The sequence below is a fragment of the Vidua chalybeata genome, chromosome 6 (genome assembly GCF_026979565.1).
Source record: "Vidua chalybeata isolate OUT-0048 chromosome 6, bVidCha1 merged haplotype, whole genome shotgun sequence".
Taxonomy (NCBI): domain Eukaryota; kingdom Metazoa; phylum Chordata; class Aves; order Passeriformes; family Viduidae; genus Vidua; species Vidua chalybeata.
This window is the reverse complement of record NC_071535.1, coordinates 31,593,548-31,619,704: the sequence shown is the minus strand read 5'-3', so window position 1 is coordinate 31,619,704 and position 26,157 is coordinate 31,593,548. Positions and strand designations below refer to the sequence as shown.

Here is a 26,157-nt window from a genome sequence, read left to right as displayed (position 1 = left end):
TAAAGAGGCATGTATTATTTATTCTTTAAGATAAATTCATAAACATAAATCATGGTTGATCATACAAGATATTAAAGAGGAATAAAAATATGTGTGGTTGTCTGGGCCTAGATTTATAATACTGGATTTGATTTTAAGTACAAATGGAACCTACATGACTGAAATTCTAAAATTATTTAGGATCACACACAAATCAAAATCTCATAATGACCCTGGAGACTCTATAATTGACCACCCTCACTATGAAAAAATAATGGTGAAATATTTTCTTATATTTCTGATATATATTCTTATATGGATTTTCCTTGTAACAGCTTATTACTTTTGAGGAGTTAGTGTTTGACCTCATTTTCTCTATAACCTTGCATGAAGTAGTTGAAGACAGACATAGATCCTATTGTAGCCTTCTGTTTTAAAACTGAAAAAAATCCAACCTCAGAGCCTCTCCTGACATGACACTGGCATCCATCCACAGAGCATCTCAGTGGCCTCCCACTTGAGTGACTTTGTTCTCAATGTCTGCCTTAGCGCTGGAGAACCAAAAATGGGACAATATTCTCCTGAGAGAATCTCATGATCCATCAACCTGCAGAACACACTCGCTGATAAAGCCTAGTACATAGTCAGCTTTCATCATCACAGGGAAATATTCCTGATTCATGTTCAACTTGCACAATTCAAAGAGCTTTTCTGCACATCTGCTCTCAGGCTCGGCTCCCCTATTCCTGGGATTACTCCATCCCAGGTATAGGACTTTGTATTTACCTTTGATCAACCTTATAAGATTTCTGTCAGCCCATTTCTCCGGGCCATCAAAGCTCCTCTGAAGGGTAGCTAAACTTTCCAATTCATTGCTAAAGGTTCATTCCACAAATCTGCAAACAATGCTTTCTGTCTTGGCATCCAGGACAAGAACAGGAAAATTTTTTTTGTTAACTTTTTGAAGTCACTTAATTTTTTACATTTTTAATGTATTCTGTTTTCAAATGTACTTGCTTTCACAAGTCATTAATTCTTTAATCTTAATTTCCTTGAGGTTCTCTTATACTTTTGTTTAGTTTGCAACTTCTTCATAGTCAAAAGAACTCCAATATCAAAAGAACTACACTCTGATTGAGATTTCCTATTGGTAGATACTGGATTACACCCAGGACATCTAACTGCTTTATCAAGTGAGGAAGTAACTGAGTGACATTAAAGAAAACCTCTGGTTAAGCAGAAATGGCTACTTCATCTGCTTCTATACAGCCTCTTCAATCAGTAGCAGATTGGAAGACTCAGCCCTTATCAGCTAAGAGAAAATAACCTGGCCAAAGGACAGGCAGAGACTACAGAGGAGCTGACCAGTGTGTCAGAAGTAGGGAAGAAGAAAGGAACTGGTAGTTTGTGGCACTGAGGCAAAAGCAAGAAAGGAAGAAAAAAGGAAATTTGCTGGACTCACTTCTGTGGTATAAGAAGATGATCATTTGTACTGAGACCACTATTATGGGAGTAAATTAGGGAGGTAAAATGGAATATTAGATTAGCAGTTCAAAAACTGCTATGAGAGAAATACAAGCAAAAAAAGTAATTCTGGGAGAAGGTTGATGCAGCAGAAATTGTAACAACAACAACAAAAAAAATCTAATAATAAAATATATGCTCTTGACCATGTCAGAACACAGTTAAGAGGAAAGAAATGGTTATAGTCTAGGGTAACATAGCCAGACAACCAAGGAAGACATCTCAATCCCATTTTAAACACAAACTTAGTAGGACTCTAACTTCCCATCTTAGTTTAATTTATGAAAAAAAAATCTATTTTAAGAGTTCTAGTTTGTTTACTTTGATGACTCTCTATTAATTTATCACCATTAATAGTGCAATCAAATGATTTAGTATGAATTAACAGCTATGTATGCTTGAGAGGCATCTTCTGCTGCCTCATTTCACAAAGGAGACAAAGTACTTATCTGTATTTTCAGTGAGGTCAATGTAAATATTTTTGGGTTTGTAAGAAGTCCTGGTTCCTAAGAGATTACACATACTTTCCTAAATATTGAATGATGTTGATAGGTCTGTGAAGTATAGAAAACAATATCCAAAGACCTTGCAGAAATTTAAAGATGTGTGACAAAATACTATGTTGTTTCTAATGCATACTTGAATAAGGCCTGAGAGATTTATGTGCATGTCATAAACACACAAAGTGTTTCAAAAATGTTCTCAGCAAACAGCAAAAACCCAAAAACAGAGGCAGATGGTATATGTGAAGTACACATGCTGATCCGCCTATACATTTCCAATTATAAACAATTCCTATGTTTTAATGATTAGTCCTTTTTTTTCAAGAACGACATCTTGAAATGTGATCATTGCAATGAGTACTTCAAAAGATTTATATATATGTATATATATCTATTCATCTGAAGAAAACACTGAAAAGATGATAATCTTGATTCATACTGATACAGACAATCACTGCAAACTCTTTGCCTGTATCAAGAAAGAGTTTGAAATGCTTTTTCAAGTTGATTTGTTCCATGATATAGCACTGAAAAAATTGATTTCCTGACCCAAACACATGCAGCTGCAAAAGTTGAGCATTTCCATTGTGTTTCAGGACATCATTCATTTGCACTAAGTTGACCAGCTTTTCTTATTCAATGGCTCTGAAGCAACAGTGGAAGTTATAAAAATATTTGGTGGCATAGCCACATTTTGGGTTCAGGCTGAGAGCCTACATATGTGGCAGGAGGGAATTTTTCTCTGTAGTAATACAGAAATGTACTTAGAACTGTTTTCTCATCTCTTAGAAATATTATTAATTCTTGAAGTGAACAAAGTTGCATTTTGAAGATCCTAAAAATGGATTTTTATAAATTTCTGAGTATACTTTCAATAGAGTCAAAGACCTGAAAAATATAAATAAATGAAAACAGGAAAGATCTGACTCTATGCATGTACAGCAAAATTTGTTCATGGATACAATTTAGTTCACAAAAATGCTGAATGCCAGAAAAATTGAGATTTCCTATGTATTCAGGTGTTTCACATCCAATAAAAGAGGAGAGTTATAGTATAGTAATTCACAATTCCATCATATAAAGCCACATACTACAGTAAGATCAGATCAGCTTACTTTAAGACATAGCAATTCAAATTACAGTAAAACTAAGGATGTCTATGTTTTTGCTAGAGTAGAAGTTAGTGCCCACAAAGCAGAGCCATTTTGTCTTATTACTTTACAGAACTCAAAGCAATATTTTTTTCAAAAACTGCATAAAAAGCAGTTCTACATAGATAAATTTTAGTATCAGACCTCAGATTAATTTTCCCACGATCCTTACTGACACGGCTGGCTGCTAATTTAGACATTTTAAATTATCTTCTTGTTTAATTACCCTGTGTTGCACTTTGTATTTACTATGATCACATACTTATTAAAAATGTTGCCTGAACATGCTGTTTTAGAAGAGTCCTTGTGAACATGAAAATAACTCTGATTCATAGAAGACATGCCGAACAGTAATTATGTTAATAACTGCCAGCCTGCAGTGAGATAAGATTAACATGCTGGTTTGGGCACTGAATGCAAGCAAGCGTCTGAAAAAATGTGCAACTTACCGAGATATGATTATACCATTGACTTGAAGGAATTTAAACAGCTCTTGTGCCTTTTCACGGTCCCGTGATTTCTCCTTGGCTGTCAATGTGTCATAAGGTACCAGTAAAGGATGACTACCTCCACCTTTAGTAAGTTGAAAGAACTGTAAGTTTTTCTACTCTAAGATTTATTCTGCTTCATGTACAAAAGGAACTATTCATTTTTGATTGTCTTACACTGTGATCTTTCAGATTGTTTCTTCCCCCTCAATCTTGTCTTTTTGGTGTGATTTGTAGAATTGTGGCTTACCTTTGCTTTCCAACTCCATTTTCTTCTTTTTGGCCCATATATTATGGTAGTTTTCTGCCATTACCTCAACCATTCCCTACATTAGCATCAGAAAAAACAATGTGTAAGATTAGGTGATGATTAAAAATTCTATAATGCTACATAATTTCACAGTCTTAAGTCTACACTCTTGTGATAAATAAACGTCATAGCTAAGTGGAATTTCTGTATTCAGCTGTTCTTTGAAGTCAGTACAAGCACAGGATACACATAATATAACATGCCCCTTCCCTAGCTTCATGCTTAATTTTTTTCTGGGAACTCAGAAAGCACCAATAGCACAAACAGTGGAAATTTCATCTTTCACTATGTAAATAGCATGCACCCTTTCTACAGCAGCTTATCATAACTACAGTCACAAATACACTCATAAAACCTAACAAAATTCAACTCATTAATAATAATGAAATCAAGTACACCCATTCCTTTTAGCATAATTTATGCAAAACACAAATACGAACCTGAAGCTCCCTAGAAAGTGCCACATTAGAGAGATCAAGTGGTGTTGGGCTATACCCATTTCCCTGCAGGAGAAAAAAATATTCTCAGATAAAATAATCTCAGATAAAAGAACCAAATATTCAACTACAACATCTCTGTTATTGACTTGATTAGAGTAACACCATTCCCAATTTTATACTTTCTTGTAGGAGCTGTTCACCTATTTTGCAATGTACTGAAGGTACTGGATGATTAAGAGAATGGGTTTGCTAGTGTGGAAGCATGCAGGTTGCTGCAGATACTTAGAGCTCTCTATTCACAATAGGTGGCAAGCTGCAAAGAACCAAGCTTTTAGCCTAGGAGGAAATGAATAATGAGACATACAAGATGTGCCTTCAAAACATGACAGAATCATGTGGGAACAGCCTGAGTGAGCCCTGTGCTAAGGATGAGACAATACAACAAAAAGATAAAGTATTTTTTTGAGGAACTTAAAGACTAAGAAAATGCAGGAGTGTAATATATGAACACAATCTTCAACTGGTTAAAGTGAGAAAGCTCCAGTTCAAAATCCTGTTAGAGGTGCATGTAAATGTGAATGGTTACATATAAATCAGTGTTTTCAAACATGTACTCAAGTTAATTATGTGCTGAAAACCTCTACTCTGTCATGTCTTTATCAGGCATCTTCTTGGCCAAGAAGGCCCAGCTGCAGAACAAGTTCAACTGGCTGGAAGCAGAGATACCAGAGACAGCAGAATTTCCTGTAAGGGAGTGATTTTTGCTGAAGAGATAAGAAATACTGAAGTATTATGTTGTAATGAGTGCTCAGGGGCCCCTTTTGGTAAGCAAATAGTGGCCTGGAGAAAGAGCCCAACACAAGCTTAAGGTGCCAGGTGCTGATGCTCACAGGATCAGTGCTAGTGCAAGTGTACATAAAGAATTAACTTGTGACACAGCTTTGCACACTCCTTCCAGGACTTGTGCCCAATGCACTGCTTCTTAGCTCTCACTATATTTATGTACAAATGTGTGTAATTCACATTGAAGGGTACAATAACAATTCCCCAACACTTGTTGTAATTTTAAACAGCTTTCCTCCTCCAAGACATATTGACCAGCAGTCTCAACACGTGATTACAAAAATCTACAAACGGAAAAAATAATCTATCATCACCTGAAATTTTTGCCTGTAGATTAAAAAAAAAACTGTATCAAATGTGCAATATAATTTGTCAATCATAATCTTGACAAAAGCCCATGTTAGGCTCTTCTGTTTGAGCAAACAAACAAAAAAAAAAGCTATATTTATTTTTTTATAAAATAAAAGACTTTAAATGCTTTCTCTCTTTTTTTTTCTTTTTTTTTTTTGAATAACTATATTAAAAAGCTTTTCAGTTCTTCCAAGAAAATGAATATCTATGGTCTCTTATATCCTCATTGTCTTAAACGCTTTTGGGAATCCCCTCTTTAGTGTGGCACAATGTTTATTATAGTGACATGACTTCCAATCTTGGAACTCTACCATTAAAAGTTTGTTTTCACTGAAAGAATATAAAATTGACATAAATATTTATAATTTAGTAGTAAATTAATTAATAGACCTTTTGTTTTATAAAATCAAGGTGTTCTACTTTACCTGACTAGACTGAGTTATGCTACGAAGCTTTTCATTTTCACGCTGATGTGTTATTGCTTCTCCTCCCTCCTTGGTCCTTTCTAGGCTCCATCCCAAGGCCAGCATGGTTTTCAATGATTCTCTGGCAGGCCAACGATAAATTTCCTTTTCCTTTGAAGAAAAGAATGTAAAATTTTTTCTGTATTTAGTAAGTAGCGAAAGCACAGCAACAAAAATATTCTGTCCTTCTCTACTAAGTGCCACATACCGCAAAATTATAGAAAACTTATATATTATATGAGAACACAAAATGCAGTTCTTTTTACATGAGAGAAGAGCTTTGAAATACCTACAATTAAAAAAAATTGTCTTAGTGGCATTTATTGCTGGGATAAGGGTTAGAAACTAACAGCACTTCAATGAGCCCTGGAGCAATAATGTAGATTGGACCTTGAAACTTATTCACTAATTCCACCAGCACAAAATAATAAAAGAAATTATGGTGCTGTGAGTGCTAAAAATTAGTTAAACAAGTATGTATCTTCAAATGCATCAAGCACTCAAGATCTTTTTTTAGTCTTCCTATATTTATATCCACTCACAGATACAGAATTTTACTGAATTATACACCTCTTCATAAAAACACAGATACCAATAAAAAATAGGCAACAGCCCATATTCCAGCACTCCTTCAAAGAGTAAAAGTGTTAGAAAAAGTCTGAAAATTTGTGGCAAAATTCCGAGTATGCTATAATAAGACTTTTCAAATCAATTAAATAACAGTATTTCAGGTTGTATCATAAAACCAGTTGCTCAAAATGACAGCTTTTAGGGATAGTCCTGATTTTTATGTTCAAAAGTTTTAATTTCAGGCAATTCAGAAAATTCTTTTTGAACTGCTTAAATAACAACCAACAATGCTTTGGCTCCTCTCCAAAGATTCCAAAGTGATTTACAAACCCTAGGAACCTCAACCTCTTTAATCCCTCTTGATTCTTGTCATGTCTATTTTCTGAACAAGAAATATGTGGTGAAGAGGGACATATGTAATTGACTTGTGTTTCCCAGTGAATCATTACAAAAAAAAGTAACAGAATTCAAATTTGCTTCACTGTTCTGACAACTAGAACACATTTGTGCCTAGTCAAGAAATTCAAAATACTTTAAATGTTTTTCTGCATTTTCAACTGAATCATCTCCTACACATTTTTTACATTTTTCTACCATCTTTCTGGAAGACAAAATTGCTTTCATGTATGTTAAATTACATTTTCATTAAGGTCCAGGAGTTTCTGCCAGTCATTCCTCATCCATGTAAGCCTGAAAAAAACTGTGCTACTGAATTCAAATTTGCCCAGGCCTATGAAGAAACAATTAACATTATGCCTAATGGAAGTAAGTTATACAAGACTCAGTGTAAGATTAACTTAAAAATCACTTTGGCATAAAATTGTACCTATTAAGTGTAAGAATTCTTGTTGGTTCCTCTGGCTGACATTTAAAAGAATATATTTGAAATGGATTTTTAAAAGCACACAAATCAATCTACTTCATATTGATGCAGCTGAAATTTCCTCTATTACCTTTTCAGCTAAAGTTTTGAAAGGTCTTATTAATGGGTGAGTCTTCATATTTTCATCTAGTGAAACACCATATTTCCATCCACTATTAGTCTGAAAAAGAAAAAAAAAACAACCACAAACCCCAGTGAAATAAGATGAGAGCAACATTGATGAGTGAGAGCAAATTAGCCAGTTTCCTTTGTCACATCAAACTGCTAACCCACTCCAAGAGCTGCTCAGTGCCACAGGAGAGGAGCGTGCATCCATCTGTGGGGGCACACAGGAACAAAACACGCCTGAGACAGAAGGGATGCCACCTGTGAGCAGTGGGTGTCATGATACCAGTCCTGAGCCTAACTTACACTGGCCCCTTTCAAATAGACTCACGCAGTGAGACAGCACTGACTGTCCCAAAATACAGTAAGCACACTGTCCCAGTTCTCTGGGAGCCTAAAGTCAGAAACACAGAGAAGAATACGTAACATTAACAGATCAAGAACAGAGGAACATAACTAATGAATCCTTTACCTTAAACAAAACTACGTGAAAGTTATGGTTTGAAATTTTTCTGTATATATTTACATATGCATATGTATGTGTACCTTCCTATACAAATTTGCATATATAGGCCCCCCCGAACAAGAGAATTATTTTATACAACTCTTCCGTAAAATTGCTATTCATTTGTTATTAAATGTTATAATAAATTATTGAAGAATTCATTGTCTTTTCTCATAGCTTCCTAGAATTAATGAAGCAGAAACATGACATAATGACAGAGCATTTGCAAAATTACAGAGAAATTCAATACATAACAGGCTCCTAAAAGCTAAGAAGAAAGAAAATCTACAACTGCTTATCTGAAATAAAAAATTACATTAGGCTGTACTTTCCTAGATCATAGAGCTCCTCTAGTAAAATTGAATCTCTGACTCCCAGTCAAAAAGCACCATTACTAGGCAAATTGATGCCTAAAGAGCTATATATTCTTACCTAAAAAAATATTTAAAACCCCCCAAAAAACAACAAAAAACCCGCCAAACCCCCAAACAAACAAAAAAAAAAAACCCCAAACCCAAACCAAACTCCCCTTTTGCAGTCCCCTCAAGTCTCTCCTAATAAATTCTTTGAAAAACTAACTAATTGCAATGCATTTTCCTAAGCAAGAGGTTTCTTCCACATATCCCAAAATAGATATGTAGACATCCATACAATCTGGATGGAGGGGCTATCAGTTAAACTGACCAGTTTCAATTTCAATATTCACCCTAGGAATTATTTACTAGTCCTGGACAGTTGCCAGTCTTAAAATAACTCCTACCTTTTCAAAGGCCCATTTATCGTGGGAATGTTCAGCATACTTGCTTACAATATACTCCAACTTCTCAGGAAGTACAAGGCTGTAAGCAGAGAGGGCTTTTTTAGCATGTAAATGTGAATGGTTACATATAAATGGTCATTCAATCATAAGTTACTGCAGTCTGATTTATGAAAAAAAATGTCAGCAAAATATAGCACTAATCAAAAATGCTTTACCTCCAAATGAAGGCAAAACATTTGGCATGGCAATTCCCTATTCTTTAAAAGTAATGCCACAAAAAGGCATAGCTATAATGGCATTTGCAGAGAACCTTTAAGTACATAACAGTCACACTTTTTAGCACCTGAAATCACAAAGAAACAAATACCTGCTTCACCATAATTTACAAGTAAATTTGTTGCTAATTCTTAATAAAGAATAATTTCAACATAGATGTTTCACAATGCATAATGATGGAAGGGTAAGAATTTAATAGCAAGACTGAGCTATTGATCCTCAGTTCTTGAATATAAAGTCTGTATTTTAAAAGCAAAATTTACTAGGAAAGCCAAATCTCTATTTAATCATCCTGCATGATCTGCTTATTTTGCCATATAAAGATTTTATAAAAATTGGGCTACAGACCAATTGAATCACTTGATTTTTGTGATGTTGTACAAATTGTCATAAGCAAAATAATGATAGTTTCAAATTTATCTATCCCAAACATTTGAACTATTAGGCAATAGGGTACATAATAAATATAGAATTTACTATTTTCTCCAGACATAAGATGGAAATATTTAACATCTGTTCAGGGCTGAGAAGAATATGGTTTATGTCTGGTAAACAGGACAGGTTTCAGTGAAGTATTTGGCAGAAGGAAGCAAAAATCCCTCTACTACTTCTGAAAGTCCTAATACCACTCACATGTCAGTCACCAGCCAACTCTCCCTACAGAAGATAAAAAATGTTAATAAGGAATAGTATAAAAATATTTAAGGGAAGGAAACCACTATGAATTACACGACTCACTTTGATGTGCTGACAGGTTTGGGATCGAAATTTCCTTCTGGATCCACTGAAGTCTGCTTTTCCAAAGTTGACATAATTCGTGTATCTAAATAATCAGGGGGCAAGGCACCAGCTATAGCACTTAGACAAGGCAAAGCCATTCGAAAGAGCTCTGGATCATACTTCTGCAGGAGAGATAGGAACTGGTTGGAAAACCCAATAGAAAAACATGCAAAATGTTAGTGAAATCCAAGCAGCCATATAGCCATGTACAAATATTAGAAGATGCAAACAAACAGTAAGTCACATTTAAAATTCAAACATAGGGCAAAATTATTGCTGCATGACATCTATTTTCCATTATATCAACACGACATATTCTTAAGACTACTCAGGTTGACATAAGGGTGTGCTGACACTTTGCATGTGTATGCAATACAAGGTCAACTCGAGTTTTCTTTGGGCCATGAAGGCCTGTACAGAGTACCTTTTTGCCTACTTATAGAGTATGGTCATCTGTAAAACACTGCCTTAGTTCTAAAGTTATTATTTCCAGCAGAATTAGCAGATGCCATAGTCATTTTGCTTCTCTTTCACCCTGTACTGTTTCATTTTAAAATATGCTCATTAAAGGAAATTGTGATTAACTGTAGCAAAGTATTTTCATTATTTTTAATAACATCAAACCTGTAAATAGTTTAGAACAAAAGAGAATGGTGGAGAATACTATAGGTCTGCAGATCAGATTTACACAACTCTTCTTTCACTAACCACCATTGGGCTAACAACCATTTACGGAAAAATAAAAATGTTGTTATGGAGAGACACCAGTATTGGCAAAAACATATCGTGTTAATTCATCTGTTAAAATCCAAGATGCACTAATTGGAAACATTTGATTGCATCAGGCACTCATGACACTCTTTGCACTTGTGAAAGCACTAAGAGAGGGGTAAATATGGCTAAAAATCAAATACAAATAAAGCTTAAAAAGCCATTTCAGAATAATGCAAAGACCATTTTTATTTCCATATTATAAATCAGAATGCCTAGAGGAGCAATCATCTAAATCTGTAGCTTAGAAAGAGAACATAAATCCAGTGAGACACAATGAATATGTTTTTTTATTGTCCTAAAGCAAAAACTGATTTTTGATTGGGCCCAAGCAAGCACAAAAAGTATTTACTCAGGAAGACATTTCTTGTATCAGAAATGCAACTTTTTCTTACTGAGAGAAAAACTAAGCTAAAAAGTCCCAATATCACATTTTGCAACAGAAAAATGGAAAAGTATTTATTTCATAGTATATTGCATCATATCTCTTCAGCTGGGCAATAGCTGGAAAACTAAAGAAATACAAATATATATTTGAAGACGGGCAATGTAAATTTATTCTGCATATACCAACAATTTGATAAAAACATACATATATATATATATAAATTAATTTTATGTCAGTAAAAAGTAATTTAAAATGTTTAGTAGAGCCAAGATAGGAGAGCAGACAACACTGACGTGTTAGTGCAGTGAGAACTAAACATTACATGTGCATATGTGTGTGTATATATATATACACACACACATACATATCTCCTCATTAGTAGTGTAAAGCTTGCATGTATATCAAGCAAAGATTTGACATTTCATCAGCTTGGAGACAATCTTTCAAGATTCAGTGTTCAATTTTTCACTTCATTAAAAGCCTTCATTGCTGTGTCTCCCATATTAGATGAAACAACTGTTAAAACAGGAATTTTCTCATCTTGGCACAGCAAATTATCACTGTAATGCTTTTATATCCACCCCATAATGTAATGTGAATTGCAGCCATTACCTTATGAGACAAGGAATCAAATATCCCCCAGAAAAGTTTCTCAGTTAAATGTAGCTCCTCTTCTGCTGCAATTCCATAGCTTCCCATTCCTGAAGGCAGACAGTAATATTTCCAGCACTGCTCATAGTGATTTGTCAGAAGCTAGATTTTCAAGAAATAAAAATGCTTGTGAAACATTGCTATTTAACGAAATAAAAAACTGTTATGTTAAACAGTTACAGGAGTAGTTTTATTTGCGTCTGTCTCTTCATTTCCAATGGCTCAGAATAATTTTTTTTTTTTTTCTTTTTTTCTTTTTGGAAGAGCAGCAGAGCCCATATTGTAAAAGTATAAAGCCTGTATTATCTCCAGCTCCTGCTGTGGGATTCTCAATGGCTACAGGGAGTAGCAAACTTTCAGAATTGTCACCATTTGAGTACAGACTAGCTTACAGGACAAAAACAGAGATAATGAAATGGGTATAAGGCAGGACATGATAGGTTCTCATGAAAAGTTTTACAAATTCAAATTGATTTAACTCCCATCATTTGTAGTTGCTTTAATGTTACTTAAAACACTGCAAGAGACACCTGCAGTACACCCTCTTGGCTGCAATTGCTCAGCTCTGGAAAAATTGACAGAAAAAACTATCATACAGGAAATCTGTACAGTTAAAGAGCCTAGTAGATATGATTATTGATGCACTTTCCACGTAATTTCAAATTTCTAACAGTTTCTTCTGTAGAATTAAAAATTCTTGTCCCAAGGTAATTTAAAAAATTTCTTTTAGTATCAGACTAGAATATTGATATTTTAGTTTTTATTGCAATTCTGTGTAAGAAAGAAAAATAATAATTAAAAAGCAGACCAAACACTCCCTCTACACCACACTTCTAATCAAAAATTAATGATGTTCCAGAGTATGTTTGTGAATATGGCAGCTCTGCTTTAAAATATGATACAATTTCAATTCTTTCACAAAAAGACACAGACCTAAGATCAGGCTGTTTTATCCCAACAAAAAAGTGAATCAAACCTGACTGAATAGTTCTAACTAAGATTTATTTATAATCTAACAGTTGTAATCCTGTTTTTACAGAACAAAAGAAAAAATAAAACAAAAGAAAAACTAGATAAAACAAGACAAAACTTCAGTTATAGATAACTGAAAAATAAAAGGTGAATTTTCTTCCCTGCATCCTGTCTCTTAGATTTCACTCAGTAGTCATTCCTGGACTGTGCATCCTACCAAGAGTTATTTTAGTTCATATAGCAGAAGAAGAAATCTCAAGGTAACACCGACAGTTAAATTGATACATTCAAATACTCTTTTGCTGAAGCAACGGGAAAGTCAACAGTTCACTATACAAAATATCATAATCCCCTTACTCTTTGCATAGGCATGATTTCAAAAAGTTTTCAAACATTACATTTAATTTGAAAGACTACAAACAATAACATTATTTTCCACTCAGAAGTAATTTTACATTGCTTTACCCTTCCCATTCTGATTTTAAAAACAAGACAACAACAATTTCTTTTCAAGTTTTATGCTGGATGCATGTACAGAAAATAAAGTATTTACCTTGAGAGGCATTTTACAGTATTCATTGAGCAGGGGCACATCAAAAACCAGCCTTCTCAACAGCTGTTGCAGCATAGAGGGACGCAAATGGCTGTTATTTAAAAAAATAGATGTTACCAGCAAAATTCATACAGTTAAGTGTAAGTTAAATAAAAATCGAAGTAAATTTATTGGGAGGCAAAACACTCATTAAAAGTATTTTGGAAAAACAATGCTAAGTGCGTAAGGAATCTCACTATTTACCTATAGAAGGATATAGCACAGAATGTTGTGCTACTTCTGAACCTTCTTAAGTGAACAGACAAATCTACATTTCAGTTCCTGAGATAACACTGGTCATTTATTTCATGCAAGAATAAAATAGTCTTACAGGCATTACATTACAGGCAAAGCAAGGAGCTGTTAAGATACCTATCCTGCACAAAAGAAATTAATTTGTACACAGGTATCATACGTACTGGCAAATAGCAAGCAGGCATTCCTCAATAGCGTCTCTTTGAGCTTTTGTGAGCGACCGTCCCTTGGATAACCTATATATTGTGTGAAGCATGGAGTCAACCAGAGAGGCATGATGCTCTGTTCCAGAAAAGAGGGGAGCACATCTCTTGAGTAGTGGAAACACAGCTGAGCAAATGTATCTATTTAGTGCGAGAGCTGCCTCTGTGGTACTTAGAGAAACCTGTATGAAGGAGTAAATGAGCCTTAGTACCACACTGGGTAAAGGTCACTAAATATGAAGGTTATAAAACATAACAATGTAATAGTCCTTAAATCTCCTATATGGCTGGGTGCTAATGATATTTCCAGGATATACATGAGAACTAAAGTAATTTCTTTTTCAACTGGAGAAAATTCAAGCCATCCATTTATGTCCCGTCTCTTGCATCCCTGCACTCTGAACCAATAGCAGCAGAAAAGAATACGTAGTTTCTAACTTGAAACAGGTTGGAAAACCCCAGTAAGCTTTAAATAACACTCAGCATCTCACTCCTGGATTTTCAGTGTAATTATTGAAAACAAACATGAAATAAAAGCAATCATTAGTCCTATTGCAGTATACTCAATGTACTTATTGAATTACTGTACGGCCTGTATCAAAAGATTTTGAACTATGTTTACACTTCATACACTGAATGTTCAAATCAGACTTATGCACTATAAATTAATAGTAAGTGAATTAATATTGATTTTGTTTTATAATGAGTCTATAATGCCTTTTTCTAAAGGCTGTTTTGACTTGAAATTCCAGGTTTTTTACACTTACAGAGCCACTATATCCAGCCATTTCACCTAAACTCAATAGTGAAATACATACTGTATCCAAAGAGGCAGAAGCTCTTAAATCTGGTAAAAATCCAACTTCCAGTAGGTGAAGGAGGAAGCTTTGGTCCTTAATACCATAGACACGGTCCAAGAAGAGTACCATGGGTGCTTTATGATCAGGACAGAAACTGGCAGACATGTCTGGCTCATTTACTGTGCCATCTACACAAACATACAATACACTTTTTAATGGTAGATAACTGATAAAACAAGAAACACCATGGCAATTAAAGGCATTATAATTACATTTAATATGTAAAATCACATACTCAAAGAAAATTACATTCTTGTTCAGTTTTATTTTATGCTAAAAAAGAATTGTTTAAAATAGTAAGTTTCTATTATTAAAAAAACCCTATTATTTTGCAATTTAATTATCTTTCACTCTTAAATGAAAGCTTAGAAATGAATGGTAAAACATTCTACAATGACTGGATAATGTGGAAATACAAAGGGACTGAGCCCAAGCTTAAATATTTTACCTAAAGAGGTAGCATCTCTAGAGCCACTGCTGGAGACAAAGTATTGGGCCATTGGTGTGATCCTTTAAAGTATTTCTTACATTCTTACATTTTCTGCTCTAGAGGAGCAAATATCTGTGCCACTGGAGCAGCTCTAATTGATGCAGATCTAATTAAAATTTGAACAGTTCTCTGCTTACATTCAACTAACAAAACTGCTCTCTTTTTCATCTGAAGGCTAATGTGGCAAAAGACTTTCATAAAAGATAAATGGTCTAATAAAAGTATTGAAGTTACCTTTGTTAACTGTGGACAGCTTTAGTGGTATACTTATAATCCCCACCAAATCTTCAGTTGGCACTAGGGATCGAAGAATTGACCTGATTCGAATAGCTTCCCCTTTTCCACTTTGAATAAGCTGTAGAAAAATTTGTCAGTTAAGAAATTTAGTATTGACGGACATAAGAAAATTTTCCTCAAAGTATTTGTATTAATATGATTTTTTTTCAAACACTGGAAGAAAATTTACAGAAATTCAATTTATCCAAGAATGAATGTGAAGTTGCCAAATTCAGCTGTTCCTACATTTGTATTTGGTCTTATTTTTATATAAATGATTTTACACTATTATGAATTCCTAATAAGGCAAAAACCTCCACATTGATAAGATTCCTAAACCAACCAGATATGGTGATGAAACCAAAACTTATGACATGTCCATGTTACCTAGGGAACCCATGGTGACAAATTTTGAGCTTGCTTTTTTACAGTATAAATGGATGCAGGCCTGTGTGATGCATCCATGCATTTTTCTAGTATTTCTATGCTTAAAAATCTTCAAAAGGCATTTACAACAATGAGGTGAGCAATTCCTTTCAATTTCTAGCAGAAATCAGGTATTAATAACCTGTGTCTGAAAATCTCTACCAGTAATTTTCATAACATGAAACTACTGCATCTGGCAATAGAGAGCCACAGATAGTTAATAAACTTAATAGCTTTTGTAAGTGTAAGTAGGGAGGCTGCAAGCCAAACTTCTTACTCTTATTGTATTGAGATAAATAGAGGATCTTAAGCTACTAAAGAATTCTAAGCACCAACAAGCAACAGTCAGTCCAATAAAAATCAAGTCTTGCATGTGGCTGTTACAGGCACTACTGTTGAAACAGTTCTTTTACATATTTTTCCATGCATTCACAAGGTGTGGGCACCACGTTTCATCAATGTACACAAAAAGCAGCCCTCTATCACATTCTTATGAAAATTATTTTATGGCTTTCTAGAGAATAATAAAGGGTCAATTTCAGAAGTTATTATACGGGTCACTTAATTGTGCAACACTTGTAGTTCATATTTGCTTTAATTCCATATTCATGTAAAAATTACCAAAATTTTAGACAAATAAAAAAGCATAAGGGAATCAAAAGACCATGGTTCTTTATAAACAGCTTGTAGCTTGTATCTAGTTAGATACAGCAAGAAATCATAAAGTCTACCTTTTGAAGGGAAGAAGGCTTCAAATAGAGAAAGGTTTAGTTGGACATATACAATTATGTTTACAAATCTCCTTACATTTTCTGAGTAAGTGGTAAAAAGAACTTACATGCATTTCTGGTGCACAGCGTCCAAGTAAATCTATGAGAGCTGAGTAAAATGACATGATTGCATTTCCCATGTGCACAGTCTCCTCTTCCTCCTCCTCCTCATCACTAAAAAGTTAAAAATAACAGTGAGCTAGATTTAGATTTTTGCTAATCTAAATTTTATAGCTTTTCTCTGGAGCTAGAGACATGATCCGGAGGCTATTCACCAGACATACTCGTCCCTTTGGCTCCAGACTAAAGGGTTTTTGTCCCTAAGGTAAGCATGCAGTCTAACTGTAATAGCTGACTTCACATGAGCCTTCTACCTTCCTCTTTTACTTTAGCTTAACTTTAGCTCCATTCCACAGCAGTCTTCTCGTTTGTTTTGTCCTTTGGGCTTTTTCTCTCTGTAACTCTTATTCCACTTTTATCTAGCTAATGTTTTATGAATACCATATGACAACTGCTTGTGGATGTGAATCTCTAATTCTCTCTGTTTGTATAATCCTTACACAACAGGGTCTATTATGCACATACTGCAAGCATGATTGAACCAGCTATTAAATCGTCATTTGCCAAACAAGCATTCACATTTACTTACCCTTCTCTTTTATATGCCTGGGAAGGAAGGTCACGACTAGGATTCTCTGAGATCCTGATAGCCTCCTGCATAGCAGCCAGCAAACCATTTCCTCCTTCTCCCCTAAGGTCTGGCCCGAAGCACTCTGGCCGTCGAATAAGGAGTTTGACAACAACACTTGCATTTTCCTCAACACTTTCACCTGAGGACCAAAAAGCACTACATATATTTTCTCCTGAAAGGTATTCTTAAGTCAGAAGAAAACTTCATTTTCTCTCCTAATTGTTACAAAATATAAATCAAGTCCTCATCCTAAGATGCCAGAGCTGAGATTCCACTGCAGCCCGTGGTGCAGACCATGGTGAGGCAGCTGTGCCCCTGCAGCTCACGGAGGTCCACAGGGATGCAGAGATCCACCTGCAGCCCATGGAGGAGACCTGCACTGCAGCAGGGGGATGCCTGAGAGGAAGCTGTGAACCTCCTGTGGAGACCTGTGCAGGAGCAGGCTCCTGGCAGAGTCACCTGCAGACCTGTGGAGAGTGGAGCCCACAGTGGAGCAGGTTTCCTTGGAGGACTTGTGGGGAACTCACACTGGAGCAGCCTGTCCTGGCAGGACTGCACCCTATGGAAAAGTGCCCCACATTGCAGCAGTTTGTGGAGAATTTTTGCCCATGGGATGGACTGACACTGGAGAAGGTTGTGGAGGATTGTCTCCCATGGGAGGGACCACACACTAGAGCACAGGAAAGACTCTTCTCCTGGAGAAGTGGCAGGAATGTATTGATGTAACCCCTATTCCCTGGTCTTCCTGTGCCAAGGAATTCCTAACATGATTCGCTACCATGGCTGCAGGTTAATCTACTCAATTATGTGATTTGCAAAAAAATTAAGAAAAAAAAAATACAGCTAACTATGAAGATTCAAAAAAAAAAAAATTACAATAATAAGCATACACCAATAGTCTTGTTTGTAATGAGAAGAGTATGCATTAACCTCTCTTCAGATTTAACATATTTTGATGGTTAGGAAATGAATTTAAAGGAAACCTTTTGATGGAATCTGGATGCCAAGAAATTAGACTTACTGTTAGCAAAAACTGCAAATCGTAAGAATGACAGGTAACGTTCACCCTCTATTGGGTTCCATCCAATATCTGGATATCCTTTAGCCAGCAATACTGGACAGCTCTGCAGGCCACAACCTGCCAGGTAGGTAACAACCTGCAATACAGAAATAATCATTTATTCATATGCTTAGAAATAGGTTTCTAAAAATAGCTATAAACCAGAATGAGCACAGTATTTTTTTTTCCAAGATTTTTTATATTCTAGGCAATTAACCTAAGACTCTTAACAACATAGGTCATTAATTTATCAGTCATAGGGGGTTTTTAATGAAAAAAGGTTAGCACTCTTTGTTTCTAAGTTACCTAATTATCTTATGATAAAAAACTATAACAACATGAACAAATGTGGAATGTGAAAAATAGAATAAAATCTTGCATAATCCATATCCTTTTGACAGTACATACATGACAACTAAAATACTGAACTGCTTTAAAAATCAGATCAATAACGGTATATGGCTTATTTGCTACAATAGCAAAATAAAGATTGCATCAAAAGTTTATATAGTGTAATTCTAATTTTAATGGATATGAAAACCATCACAATTTTTCAGAAGAATGATAAATATCAATGAACAGTTTTAAGAGTCTGAAAACAGAAAGACTAAAAAATCTTGGTATTGCAAAAATTTCTAACACAATGTTTCTTATCAAGAGGAGTATCTTTAAGGGAAATCTTTGAGAAATTATGATTAATTTCTTTAACTATATTAAACTGAATTTCAGAAATATTTACAGAATAATTTCCTCATTCATCTAAAAGGAAATTTGCAGATAACTGTGCAATTCAAATAAAATAAAAAATCATATGTTTATGCAAAGGACAACACATGAGCATGGTTATAGCATTTAAAATAGGTAATGACCATGAAGAATCTTCCATGAACATGTAAAAAAAGATACAAATTACAATTTCTTAAAATGGCCAGCAGCCAAAATAGATGGTAAAAGGGAGAAAGATTAAGAGATTATACTTCGTCATTATCCAGTATCCTAAGAGGGAAAAAGTTATGAATTGAGGAAGAATTATATGTCAGCTAATACAGTATACAAATTGCCTCCAAAAGGCTGCAAGAGTGGAAAAATTGGTTGATGTGGAAAACTTGCTTGTCGCAGTACGAAGTAAGGAAGTTACTCAGAGCACCCTGAGGAAAAAGTATGTAATTCCCAAAAGGACATGATAGTTTTCAAGCATTTATTCAGAAGATATAAGTGAATACATACTTGCAGGGGTCTATAAATGCAGCTCATAAAAAATGTGAGAGCACCAGTAGAATAAATCTCTTCTAAGATTTTACAATGTTACTACCAAGCCATACAATCTATTCAGTTTACTACAGTATGGGATACATTTCTTGTGCAATCCTCTACCATCCACACTGTTACACATTTGCAGTAGAAAGAGTTTTGTATGAAGCAAAGTGATGCAGAATCCCCAGGCAGGTGCAAAGGAGAGCTGCTTTATTGAAAAAACCAGGCCTTTTTAAGCAGTTAGCCCATTATCAGTTACACAGTTTTAAATCATAACAAACAAAATCCAACCAACCACCATACACCACGATGTGAGCATGTAATGGTTATAGAACTTGTTTTTCTACCTCCAATTCAGCTGAGTCACTTTCCCATAGCCCTTTTCTGCTTAGCCAAAGTAGCAGGCCTGAGCCATGATTTTACAAGGATAACAAGGCCCTTATTTTATAAGGCTTTACCTATATGCAACAGAATTTAAATTTGTAATGGCAAAAGTTCAAAAGTGAAGTTGTCTATGTGTCATTTATTTGTTTTGCACACAGTTTTTACGGTACACATTTTAGTCACATAGAAATGCTGTATCACTCTGTGAATAGGGTGTCTGTTACATCCATCAAATAATATCCAGAATATTCGTTTTTTCTAGTTATTTAGTATACAGATTTGTCTACTGAATAACCTCCACATACTGCACTAGATAAAGTTATTGTCTCACCAAAGGTAATACATTGCAGCCAATGCATTATGATTCTTACAGCTAAAATGACTAATGAATTTGAGAAGCCCAGTCTGAGGCACATACAGCCTGATTTTTTCAGCATAAAATACTGCTCATGTTACAGCTGATATCTGTTACTGCTTGAACATTCAGGATTTGTACAGTGCCAATTATTTCAGTAAGAAAAGTGCCAAGTATTTCAAGGTAAGCAATCAGTAAATGAGAAATGTGGTCATCAATGAAATTTACTTTAAGTGACTTCCTGTACAGTACTTTCCATGAAAATATAAAAGAGTCACTGGTAGTGTTCCAGTCACTAGTGATGTATTCCAAGGATTGATATCAATACCTTTCCATTTTTTATTAATGACAGGACAGAATGCACTCAGCAATTTTGCAGGTGATAGAGAATTGCTAATTCTTCTCAACAGTATATTGCCTAATAAGTATATTGCTGTGCTGTCTCACACCCTTTCCATTCATATTCTTGCCTGTCTTCCCCCAGCTATCGCTGTATTATGCCCATTTATTTGAATTTCACAACTTTTCCTCTCCCACACCATGTACTAATCACAAACAGTCCCACGAGTTCCACTGTCATCACAGGATCCTGTCATCCTGCACAGAGATTTTACCTATGCTATGCTATCATTTAGGTGTTTAACTACTCTCTCCATTTATATTAAAGCCTGCCTTTTGTTTTCTGTACCACAATGCTCTGCTAGCCCATCTATCTTCTATTACCTGCTGTCCTCCTCTTCTGACTGTGCATTTCTATCTCTAAATCTGTTCTCTTCCTGTGATATACAAATAACTTTCATGCCAATTTTTACATTTTACCACATTTTCCAGCTCATCCTGTCTCTCCTCACATTCGCCTTTATTCCTAACAATTGCCAATGACTTGAATTCTGGATTCAGTTTTCCACTGACTCTACCCTTAAAATCCTGTTTCACCTTTCATCTTGAAATATCTGTCCTCCATTCCCTTAGCTCTAACCTCCATTCCCCACAAATCTTTATGATTTAAGCCAAAAGACCCATGTCCTTTTTTTAACTTTCTCCTCTTAATTCTCAATTTTTTCCTCCCCAAACAACACTTCTTGATATTCCTGTTTTTCTTGTCATCCTTTCTACCTGATAACAATAGTGAAAGGATGCAGAAGATAGAAATAATTCTCTTTTGCTCTGACTCCTGATAAGCATGAGGCAAAATCAGGGAAAATACTGCTCAGTCAACCTTACCTTGAAACAACACATACCTAGAGTGGCTATTTCTGAGGGCAACATATTCAAAAACTACTGTGATACAAGCTTGCCCTTTTAAACCCTTTTAGCACAAGTACACCACTTAATAAATGGGTAAATAGGTCAGAGTAACCACCTTATCAAGATCTGGCTCCTCCAATGCAAGTGCAAGCTCATTGTTGTCCATCACAGAGGCTGCTGCCACATCGAGTGGTGTCGAACCCCTCATTGAAGGAAATGCTGCAGAAAAAATTTAATACATAATAATTAAATGGAGTTTGTTGTAATCACATTCATGCAGCAGAGGGCAGCAATCACGCTGGAATCTAGAACATAAATATATTCGTAGTACATTTTAGGGCAGTTCTTCATCCAAGAACACAGTCAACTGTTTTTAATAATATGGAAGTGCTGAAATTTTTTTCTAACTTCACATCCATATCTGTAAGCATACTCAAACACCGTGGTTTTAAGTACAGATGAAAAAAAAATCAGTATTAACAGTATAGCAAATCGCAGGAATACTATTTCCTTAGGAGACCAACATATTAACTATGTAATTCTGCACAGCCTTATCAAGTCAAGATTTTAAAACATGCCTATCTTTAGCAAAAAGAGACATTTCAAGCTTCAATTACCTGTTTTCTTTCTTTAATATTTTCCAATTTTCTGTGTTTATTATGGCCAAATGCATGCATGAACAGTTAAATCACTGTGAAATCACAGGCTATCTTGCCTTGACATATCTTATTATTATAGCCATCTATGTAGCCAATAAATTTTTCCTTGTGTTACAAAATCTAATGCACATGCATTAAAAAACAGTCAGTGTTCAAACGGAAAATATGAAATTTACTTCAGTAGCCTAAACTGTAGATGCAAGGAAATTTAAACCAGGTGAAACAGGCAAGCACCATAAGGAGTCAATTTAATCTTAGATTTCAAACCACAATTATTTTGAATGGAAAAATGTCAAACAATGTGTTTAATGCTAATTTTTTCAAGGTGTTCTAAAACACAGATTCAGATTATTCTGTTCCTAATACAATTCATAGAAACATTAGCATGAAACAAAAGTGAAAAAAGAAGGAAAGAATTAAAGGTGAAACCACAAGGTGGTTTAAGCATGTTTCAGCCTGCTATACAAATTAGACACCAGTCTTGTGATATCACAGTTGCTCCTACTCTTGCTTTTAGGTGTTGCAGCTGCATGGCATACCCAGTCCAACACTGCTGTTTTCCAGTAAGTAGCTGAGATGCTCAAACATGGCCTTTTGGTTTTGACGGCTAATGCGACAGAAGTAGCACAGGAACCGACAGCAGCTTGCCACCATCTTAGGAAAAGCGATCTGCTGAAGAGGAAAGTTGACAAAGTGAAATATGTTAATTACCAATCTGTTCCAGTTCTTCTTCCTGCACTCCTCACAAGGAAAGTATAGTGAAGTTACCAAGGTGATAAGCAACTGACAGTCACTTTGGTTCTAACTTAAGAAAAGACCCACATTTCCTTTAACTTTCACATTCATTAGGCCATGAAGTGTTGAAAAATCATTTTTCAGAGAACTATAGGTGGTATACCAGTTTGAACTGACAAGTTTTAACATTCCCACCATTTCTTCAGAGACGGTATATGTCTCAATACAGCCTCATGATTAACCATTTATTCCAAGAAGCTGGAAATCTAGCTTAAACAATCTGCTGACACAACCTAGAAAAATGCCCAAGCCCTAAGCCACAGACTACATTTCACGATTGCTCATTCTATCTCTTGAAGCTACAACACTGAACAGAAAGAAATATTCATGAGGTACGTACTATCTACATGCAATTCATAAAGATAGAGATACAAAATAGGTTATTTTGGGGGGCCAAGCACATTTAACGGCACAACACCAGGTTACTAAGCAGTCTTCTAAATCTGCATTTCCTTTGAAGGATATAGTGGTAATTTCTGTAAAGCATTTTTGTAGATCTGTGCTATTAAAATTTTCTAAGAAAACATTTTTAATAAAATTAGAAAGCATTGGGGGTTGTCATTGTTTTGGGTTTCAGGGTTTTTTTAATCACCTTTGGCTCTATGTACAAGTTGTAGCAAAACCAGGATGTTGTAGTACCTATAAATTAGCAAAGTAATAGTAATTTTATAATTAATTGTAACTTGCCTTGAAATGCAACAGAAATACTAAAACTGGTATGTGAATACTTTGTAAAACTGCAATGCTGTAGGCAGATTCAATGTATAAGCACTTAAGAGAACTATATGAGCAATATGATTAAAGAGGCAAAGTGGTGCAGCTGCACACAGAAGCTAATCAAGTTATGAAAAATTGGAAGACAGAAAAGATGAGCAAAAGGTAGAATATTAGGCTGAAAATTGCTCCAAATACATAAGAAAAATGAGTGGCCAGGTGAAAGGATGTTAGATAAGGAATACTGGGATCAGAGGAGACCTCTTTTTTTGGGGTGGAAGCCAATAGGATAAAAACATCAGGCATGAGCAAAGAGAAAAAAGAAAATATGCATGCTTCACTTCTCACTTTCTTCAGGAGTGAAAATTTTCTGTTAGGTTTCTCAAAATTTATGCCACTCTGCCTTTAAAATAGCATGTATATATATTCCTGCATAGCACAGAGAAAAGGGAGAACACAACACTGCAATAAAATTTTTGCTCAATTCAAGTATATGAATTTGAGCATTAAATATAAACTGGGTTTAGTCTCTTATTATAATTTATTGGTAGTAACACTTCATTTAAGATGAAGAGGTACATTTTCCTAATAGAGCTACACCTCCAATAAATGCAGTTCAAGTATATATTTAATAACAAAACCTTTTACAATCCTAGAAAAATGAAACACCTAAAACATCTCAGGTTTTAAAAATCAAGGCTAGGCTACTGGGCTTCTCCCTCTAGTAAAATAAAAAAGATTCTACTTTTTTTCATTAATTAATGCTTTAATTTGGACAAGTAAAATCTAGCTCACATGGGATATATTTTTGTTCACTTCTTAGACATTCTAATATATTTTTGGGAAAGTTCAAAATGCAAAACACATAACAAATTGTGGTGAAATTACCTGAGATTTATCTCCTCCAAGCACATTTACCATCACATCCATAACGGTTTCATGCATGCCTAAGACTCTCATTAAGTTAGGGTGCTGATAAAACACCTTGTTGTTCATTATATCCCTAAAATAGAAGAAATTAGGTTTAAGTCAAAGCATTGAGATTTCAGAAGTATGCATTCATTGTATTAACATAATTTAAAATTCTTAGAATTCAGCATAATACAAAAGCATCTGCAAACAAAATGTTTCATATTTCAATATGTTGTCATTCCTCTAATTCTCATAGATCCTTCATGAGAAGGATATTAACCTCCAAAATATTTTGAGATGGCAATTCTTCATCTCTAAATTGCTCCTACCATCTGTTCTGTTTAAATTAAAAAAAAAATCTGTGATGATCTAAGTGGAAAAGAATATGTTTTGTTAGGGTTTAAGTTGAGAACAGAGATCAAGAAAATGAAATCTAATCAATCATATTTCTGCAGTAACCTCTTAATTAATTTCCTCAGTTCACAAAGTAAAGACAATAGACTTAGCATTTAAGGTAATCTGCTATGTGTATTTCATCCATATTTTCAAATTCTGTCACAAGTGGCATACAGGTCCATTATGAAGGACTATTTTAACTTTTTCATTCTGCCCACTCTTGTCTCAACATTTTCTAGAATCTGCTGTATTGATTTCATAATCCAGAAGACAATTTATGTGTTTCAAAATAATCCAGGGACTGGATTTCAACAGAATCCAAGGATTTCTAAAATTTTAGGACAACCTGTTAAAAGCACATGGCAAATAACATGAATCATACCTGCTTTAAAGAAATACAGAAAACTGAGAATGGATGAGTCTCAATACAGCACCTCTTGGAAGGTGCTTATTTGCATACCATGTTTAGGCAAAATTTATCCTTAATCCCTCATATAATTCTCAGCAAATTTACAAACTCAGCATCAAGGACAAATTGGGTAATACTGTTGCACACTGCCTAATGAGTCATTGTCATGAATAGATCAATTCAAATAAATAGATTAGTCTTTGCAATTTATACAAAAAAAAATTGTATAAAAATTTTTATAAGTTTTATATTGAAACAGTAGGAATAATGGAACTTTCTTGCATTCGTTTTAAAGTAGAGAATTTTTTAAATATTCCTGAAGGAAGACAAGTAAATATAGTTCTCAGGTAACAATACTATAATTTTCTCTCTAAATGCACCATTTTAATTGTAGTAATTTATTTTCTGTAATTTTTTTTCCTTACAACATTAAATAGCCCAACCAGCATTTAATCACACGAGAGGAATAACAAACATGCAGGAATGCACCACAATACCACAGCTCAACAGAGGTAATTTTATAGCAAAGATGCAGAAAATATTCTCACATCATTTGGTACTATATAAAGGAAATTTCTTCTGAATTTCCAATTGAAAAGACACCAGCAAGTTTATCCACTCATATATGAACTATAAAATGGGCTTTAAGTTTGAGAAAAATGCAGTACGGATAGACATTAGCAGAAATTTTACT

The 26,157-nt window shown here is 34.8% G+C and overlaps 1 protein-coding gene across 1 annotated transcript in view; it reads right to left on the bottom strand.

Annotated features, from left to right (window-relative positions):
• The window catches only part of RYR3 (ryanodine receptor 3), a 197,248-nt gene that overhangs the window by 62,979 nt on the left and 108,112 nt on the right, over positions 1–26,157 (bottom strand). The window contains exons 40-58 of the mRNA XM_053945141.1: positions 24,635–24,749; positions 22,773–22,909; positions 21,694–21,781; positions 18,299–18,434; positions 17,236–17,416; positions 16,655–16,760; positions 15,349–15,469; positions 14,583–14,752; positions 13,726–13,946; positions 13,268–13,358; positions 11,704–11,844; positions 9,891–10,054; positions 8,877–8,955; positions 7,577–7,666; positions 6,010–6,164; positions 5,286–5,295; positions 4,396–4,458; positions 3,896–3,971; positions 3,607–3,730 (exon numbers count right to left, since the gene is read on the bottom strand). Of these exons, the coding sequence (XP_053801116.1) occupies positions 3,607–3,730; positions 3,896–3,971; positions 4,396–4,458; positions 5,286–5,295; positions 6,010–6,164; positions 7,577–7,666; positions 8,877–8,955; positions 9,891–10,054; positions 11,704–11,844; positions 13,268–13,358; positions 13,726–13,946; positions 14,583–14,752; positions 15,349–15,469; positions 16,655–16,760; positions 17,236–17,416; positions 18,299–18,434; positions 21,694–21,781; positions 22,773–22,909; positions 24,635–24,749 (2,268 nt within the window). The remainder of the gene's footprint in view (positions 1–3,606; positions 3,731–3,895; positions 3,972–4,395; positions 4,459–5,285; positions 5,296–6,009; positions 6,165–7,576; positions 7,667–8,876; positions 8,956–9,890; positions 10,055–11,703; positions 11,845–13,267; positions 13,359–13,725; positions 13,947–14,582; positions 14,753–15,348; positions 15,470–16,654; positions 16,761–17,235; positions 17,417–18,298; positions 18,435–21,693; positions 21,782–22,772; positions 22,910–24,634; positions 24,750–26,157) is intronic.